Genomic DNA, 7,077 nt, shown 5'->3' on the forward strand with positions numbered 1-7,077 from the left:
AGAATTTATTATCTCCTCTGTTAATACTAGGCTGATCAAATGTATATATTAATAATTGTTAATATTCTACATTAATATTATCATGCATATTATTGTATCATTTATTACTAGATACATAACATTGCCAATGACTTCATATTGAATTGCATCAAATGAAATATTTTGCATAGCCTACAACAATCTTTCAAATGAAAACTACAGTGAAGAACTGACTGTTTTGAAGCAGAGCTGTAACAATTATAAATATACACAGACACATAAATACATGCTTGTACCACTGTATTTATAAATGTATGAATTAAAAGGTAAATCAATTAAAAAGCTATCCTGTTATCTTGTGATTCCAGAGAGATTCAGCAAAGTCCAAAGTGGTGATCAGACTAAGGACACATAACCATTTATATTTAGACACATAAGTGAAAAAAACCCCACAAGTTGCCCTAAGCTTTTTCCCTTTCCTCGTTATGACTTCCTCAATACACTAAGTAAAAAACAGATGTTCAGGAGACAGTCCGCTGTCTACGTATTGCTCCCAATGGGTTGCCTCACAGCAAACTTCCATAAGGGTTTGCACAACACTGTGCCTAGTTTTTGAGCAGAAGTGACTATTTGTTCCTTCAAGGCACCACAGGTCAAGTGAAATTGCTGCTGCCAGCAAACCCTTTGCAGGGAAATGAAGGCAACTTCAGAAGACTAAAAACGCTGTACTCTTAATTTTACCAGAGAGAGGAATTTTATCAGCCCAGTGGTTAGAGCATCTACCTCGAACTGAGGCAACCAGAAACTGCAAGGTACTGAAGTCCACATCTCTCCCATCTCTCATGATGGTCTTTCTTGGTCACTAGAGTACTCAGAAATCCCTACCACACCAACCACATCCCTTCTGTTTGCGTGTCCTTTGCTGCATACAAAGATTCCAAGTGATGCCAGCCAAGACCCTAAAAAATTAACTTCTGACTTTTGTGTTCATTACACAATGCTTTGAGTCATGTAAAAAAAAGAAGCAGTTTTTGACATCCTGCAGCACAGAGAATGCATCCTATACGCTGCCTTAAACACAAGCAAAGGAAGCATTTCCTTCCCTTTTCAGTAGTCTTTCAGTAATTGGCTTGTTGCCTAACTTCTAGTTTCTTCATTATAGTGGCATGTTTTTAACATGGTTAAGCATGGAAGGTCTCTGCTCATAGCAGTATCAGCTCAGTCAGTGACATTATGCTTGAAAAGGTAAAGCAATTCCATTCGCATAAGTCATCTCTGATGGTTGTTGGGAAAACACACCCAGAGAAAATCAAATAAAGGATTCGGAGTTCCCACATGGAGGCAGGGACTGGGATCAAATACTGGGCAAAGTGTTGAAGGAATACAGTGAGAACTTGGGTGAAGCACAGCACTCCTAGGAACACAGGTTAGGTATGCCAGGAATTTGGCTTGATTTCACATCTCAAACTTTCTATGCCACAACATTTCTATTATATATCCTCCTGTAATTTTGATGAAACTGTGTCATATTGGAAAAAAATGTGTAGTGAGAAGAGATGCTTTAGCTCTTAGAAACCGAAGTGGGCTTTTATTTCATTACAAACATCCTGCTCTTTTAGACTGATACTTGCTCTTAGCCCCGGGGCAGGGTTAATCATATAGGTGGAGCAGGCTCTTGGCTCTGTTTTTGTCCTGGGGATTTTTTGCGGTTCTGTTACTGCCACACTCAGGAAATAGTTCACTCTAGCACTAAGGGGGGCAAAAAGTCACTGAATGTAATTGGGAATTCAAGGGGGATTTTTTTCACCTTGGATGAAAGGCATTTCAGTGCACACTAAGATAAAGCTGCAAATAATTGCAATGAAATTAGTACCCCCAAATCAAGTTTTAATTACTCTGTGTGTGTACACGTACATATGTGGAGACAAAGAAAGACATGCCTAAAGAAAAGAATCAGCCAAACTTTTTTCAGAATAAGCTTGTTAGAAGTTTGACATGAACAATAAAGCAAACATTCAGTATCTGGTATGATTCCTTCCTTTTTCATGCCTTCAGAAAACAAAACGTATTTTCCAGGAAAGCTCTGTAAGATATACAGCTAAGGAGAAGCACCATTTTCAGCCAGAAGTGGTATCCTTTGTTGACTCAGTAAATGGCTGAATAGCCTAATTTGGCTATAATTTTTCCTGGGTCAGCTGAGATAGTGACGGGAAACAGATGGATTTTCCTTTTATCAAATGAGTCCATGGCCAGCAGTAAATAGTGAAGTATAAGAAATTATGAATTAGTAAATATGCTGAAGATGAGTTTTTCTTAAGTCTTTGGAGCAGGGGAGAAATGCCTCTGTAAGTCCACAGACTACAAAACATGAAACTTTGAGGATACGGATGACATACAGCAAAAGTCATATGTCAGAAGCACTGTATTTTTACAGAATCAGAGCAGATTCTTCACCTTAACACACACACTCCAAATGAGTAAAAGTAATAATTCTTCATTTATATGACAGATCAGCAGTTGAACCCAAGCTTTCCCTTAAGACGTCTGCGTTATACAGTATTATTTCTACCAGCCACAATGAGCAAGTACTCTATATTCATGCAATGAAATTCTTCAACAAGCATGTTTACAATAGTACCATAACATTTACTATTATTTCCCTGTGTAAGACTTAGAGTTACTGTAACCAAAAGAGAAACAGGTTACTAACAATGCTGACATTTATAAAGCAAACAAAAGCAGATGTATTCAGCAAGTCTCGCTGTTGCATTTGCATACAAAATTTCCTCAAACTCTAACATGTGTGACAAGAAAAATGCAGGAATGGTTTTCAAGGTTCTTTAGAATTAAAGATCCATTTAATTCTAATTCAAAGCATCCATCAGGATGCTTTGAATACTTTGCTTTGCTTTGAATACTGCACTCTCAGTTCCTTTACTGAACAGAAAAAACTGGAAATGCATTTGTACAATAAAGCTTTAACAGAAATAAATACAAAAAATTTAATAATAATTTAAATCAGCAACACAAAACCAGTTATTACCATGAAGAAACAAAACATAACGTAACAGAATTACAACATAAATGTAACCAAGCCATCATAAAGTTACTTTGTGAAATAAGTATGTACATTACAGAAAAAGCAACATTTACAAAAGCCTACAAGAGAAACTAGACTGCATGGGTATTATTTACATGCTTTAATAAATTAATACGTTATATTATTTGCAGCAGAATAATTCATCATCAGCTCGGCTATTTCACAACAGTCATGTGACTCATTTTTACTACATCTGGGAAATTCCTCTAACGCAATCTACATGCTAGCAGAGCCCTGCACACGGGCACAAAACTGTATAAAAGCAGAATGGGTCTCCCTGTTCAGACATCAGCACTCCTCTGACAGGAGAGATCACAGCTCCACAAAACCTCAGCTCAGAAGACAAGCCAAACACTCCTAACCATGAACGGCAAGCTTGGAGCAGTCCTGGCTCTCCTCCTGGTTTCAGCAGCTCTGTCGCAAGGTAAGTGAATCCCTCCCAGTACCCACAGGACTGCAGCACTATCTTGGCACCTGCTGAGATGTGTGTCCTCAGAGGGGCAGCTTTCTGCTAGTTTCTGCAGGTTCATTTCTTTTGAAATGCTTTCAACAGTTTTGCTTCGGACAGAAATTTACTACTGTAGCTCTTGTACTGAAGAGTTACTGACATCTTGTGGGAAATATTTTAAGGATGCTAATGAAATTAACTTTGGTTCTGTATTTCATTTAAAGCGTAAGTTGGCTAGAGACAGGATCTTCTCTAAAAGTGTTTGAAAGTTGCTCTACCTTCCCACAAAGGGCAGTATTTTCCCACTCAGTATTTCCTATTTGTTACTTAATGATCATACTGTTTCAGTCAAGCAATCTACAGCTGCAAGTGAAGAACAAACAATATAAACATAGCAAAGACAGGCCTCAAATTAGGGAAAAATAGCAGGGCTCTCTCTTCTTTATACATGCCAGTATGTCAATCCAGATACTAAAAGATGCAATTAATTGCACAGTGTTGTCAGTCAGTAGAAGTAAACACAAAATACGTGATTTTACTTTAAAAAGACATGTTGATGTAATTTTAAATGTACTTGGGCATCAGCTCCTCTGAAAAAAATAAACAACATATTTTTATATTGTGAGGATTTAGGCACCTAGAACAAATGTAGGACTTCAGCATGTTGTTAAAAAAGAGCAGCCATAATCTCTGGCTGATACAGTAATGGTAACTGGCTCTCAAAGTGCAATCTTCCTTTTGTGCTCATAGGTAGGACCCTGGTAAAGATGGGGAACGAGCTCCGGTGCCAGTGCATTAGCACTCATTCTAAGTTCATCCACCCTAAATCCATTCAAGATGTGAAGCTGACGCCGAGCGGCCCCCACTGCAAGAACGTTGAAATCATGTAAGTAAATCATCTGCAAGGGCCTCTCTTTTCCCAACCTACATTATGCTGTGGCTGTGGGCTTTTAGCATAGTCTTTCTGAACTTGTACATGCCTGAAGAATCATCAAGAAGATGATCTTAAAGATGCCTTCCAATCCAAGCCATTGGATCTTTTCAGTATTTGTTCTATGTGGTAGAAAATGATGACTAAGACTAGTCAGTTCTTAATGCACGAGGTAATAGCTTAGTTTAAATCCTGCATTTACTAGACAGGCAAAACTCCCAGTAAAACAGATCTGTGGCTCATTGCAGAGAGAAAAAGTAAGTTATCTCAGGCAGATGTAGGGAAGCACTGAAAGTAGTCTGGTCTAGAGTAGCACAGACTGGGAGTAAAATGCTACCATCCATGTACTATCAACATTTCTTTTGTCACTGGATGTTTCACGCTTGTTTTGAGAATCCTTATTGTTGTAAGCAAGTTCTAAACGAATGCCTGTATTTACTGAGGAAAATTTTGAGGAATGTGTGAGTGTTGTGAGCATAAGCACACAAGCTCTAAACATGCAGTACTATATTCTGTGTATAAAACAAACCCATGTACTAGTTTCCTGACTTTTCTTTCTTCCTTGTTTTGCAGAGCTACTCTAAAGGACAGAAGAGAAGTGTGCTTGGACCCCACTGCTCCCTGGGTACAGCTGATCGTAAAGGCACTTATGGCCAAGTAAGTCCCATTCATTCTCAGATCAGGCAGTTAAGTTGCAAGCCTCCCAAAAAAGCCAACTTGTGAGGTTTCATAGTGTAAGCTTCCATTTTCTCTTACTCAGAGGTAAAGAATGGGGAAACGTTGCTTAATTATACAACTGGGCTCTTATGTGGGCCCTTCTGCAACGTTCTTGTTCAATGACGATGCCACAACTAAACCTTTGATAACCAGCAACTCCATTTGAAGGAAAAGGAACACCTCATGATAAATGGGGCTTTTAAAAAATTACCTTCCCCTTACTTTCAGTATCCCACATAAATAATTCCAAATAATTTCCAAGTTAATGAATTCTTTGATACGAGTGAATGGTGCAAAAGTTTCCTAGCTGAGCACCAGATATGCAAACACTGGCACTCCAGTAACTGCTTTTGAAACATTATTCTCTCTGTGCCTTGAGACAACAGATAGAGTTGGAAACAGATCATTTGCTTTTAACTGTTTATGCAATGCTAAGCCACAACAATTGCCTTTGAAGCACCTTCTAAATCACCTTTTTCCTCACCTCATAACAGGGCTCAGCTCAATTCTGATGCACCACTGTGAGAAAATTCCAGACAGGAAAAAGCCTCAGAACCGCTCCTGATTTCCACTGGGAGAAACATCCAGAGAAAGCATCATGCAGCATTCCATCTTCCACATCAGTGTCTCATGTTAATTGTAGATCCTTGTATCTATTTATTTATTTATTTAACTGCATCTATTTAAGGAAATCTTTCATATTGGTCAGTGCTGTGGGACTTGCTGTCCATAGAACAGGAAAAGTGGCTTGCTAGGGGAAATGAAGCTCCCTTGGAAGCCACTTCAGTCAGACACAATCAGTTGAGTGCAATGCACTTACAGCACAGCTTGTTTGTACTAAGACCTACTGTTCTGCTATTACAGCAGCAAACTGGTAATTCCTCCTGCTCCCCTGGAGTGCTCTAGTATGTTGTGTCAACAACAGTTTCCTAGTCACAGTCAGCTCACACCAACTGCAGACTGTGATTTAAAACTTCAGAAATCTCACCTGCAGAATCTGCAAGACTGTGGGTTTGGTATTTATTATGATTTCCATGGTATTTATAGATATATTTATTCACTAGTTTCTATACAAGATAGAGATTACAACTTTTGTAATTTCTACGGGATTTGCTATTCTTAATGATGAATACTCAAGAAACATTCACACACCCATTACTCTGCATAAGGACTTGGTTCTAAGTCTAATTCATGAGTTATTCAGCTAATGGAAAAAAATTGCACCATGCATACACAGAATTTGCTTGTGAGAATGTAATTCTCTCTTACAATATATTAATAAATATTTTATTTTAAAAAATCTATTTTCATTTGCTTTATTTAGGAACAGTTTTCTTCATTTTTGCCATTCCAACCCGATTTCTGGAGCTAAAATGGCAACTGTTGTGCTGTAACTCTCTGTTACGGTAACATAACATTACTGAATGCAATATCAAGCTCGTAGATCTGGGAAGATAGCAGCATAAAATGCTCACTCTTCTGTCTTCAGGCTGTTCCCACGCACTGGGGACTGCTGGGCTGTAGTTTCTTTGCTATAAGTAAGCTTTACACTTAGATGCCTAGTCCTTTACAATCCTCTGAAATCATCAGCTCAGTGTCCAACAATACACAAATAAAAACCACCAAAATGCTGGACATCATCAGGGAAGGAACTGAGGATGACTGAAAGAGGTCATTGGTTTATTGTTGTACATATAATTTCTGTGTGCTCTCTGTGTGGCTGAGATTTCTGCAGATTGAGAAGTCGGTACCTAAGTTGGAAAAGTATTAGTAATGGTGAAAAGAATGGAGCAGGAAAAACTGAGAATGTGTTTCAGTTAGGAGAGAAGGCTAGTGAGAATTTGAGCAAGGTTTACAAAATAATGTAGGCAGCTGAGGATGTGACTGTGATTCATCAAATCC

General features: G+C 38.4%; 1 protein-coding gene across 1 annotated transcript; it reads left to right on the forward strand.

Annotated features, from left to right (window-relative positions):
- The first annotated feature begins 2,658 nt into the window (after nucleotides 1-2,658).
- Nucleotides 2,659-6,410, forward strand: LOC125692349 (interleukin-8). Its single transcript, XM_048942741.1, has 4 exons — nucleotides 2,659-3,503; nucleotides 4,278-4,413; nucleotides 5,032-5,115; nucleotides 5,670-6,410. The coding sequence occupies exons 1-4, from the start codon at nucleotides 3,443-3,445 to the stop codon at nucleotides 5,698-5,700; spliced, it is 312 nt and encodes a 103-aa protein (XP_048798698.1). The 5' UTR covers nucleotides 2,659-3,442; the 3' UTR covers nucleotides 5,701-6,410.
- Nucleotides 6,411-7,077: the final 667 nt, after the last annotated feature.

The sequence above is a fragment of the Lagopus muta genome, chromosome 4 (assembly GCF_023343835.1).
Source record: "Lagopus muta isolate bLagMut1 chromosome 4, bLagMut1 primary, whole genome shotgun sequence".
Lineage (NCBI taxonomy): Eukaryota > Metazoa > Chordata > Aves > Galliformes > Phasianidae > Lagopus > Lagopus muta.

Excerpts from the sequence above, each read along its gene's own strand:
- LOC125692349 (XM_048942741.1), top strand. The coding sequence starts at position 3,443 with ATGAACGGCAAGCTTGGAGCAGTCCTGGCTCTCCTCCTGGTTTCAGCA. Across the intron at positions 3,504-4,277 it reads TTCAGCAGCTCTGTCGCAAG|GTAGGACCCTGGTAAAGATG; the intron begins GTAAGTGAATCC and ends TTGTGCTCATAG. Across the intron at positions 4,414-5,031 it reads TGCAAGAACGTTGAAATCAT|AGCTACTCTAAAGGACAGAA; the intron begins GTAAGTAAATCA and ends CTTGTTTTGCAG.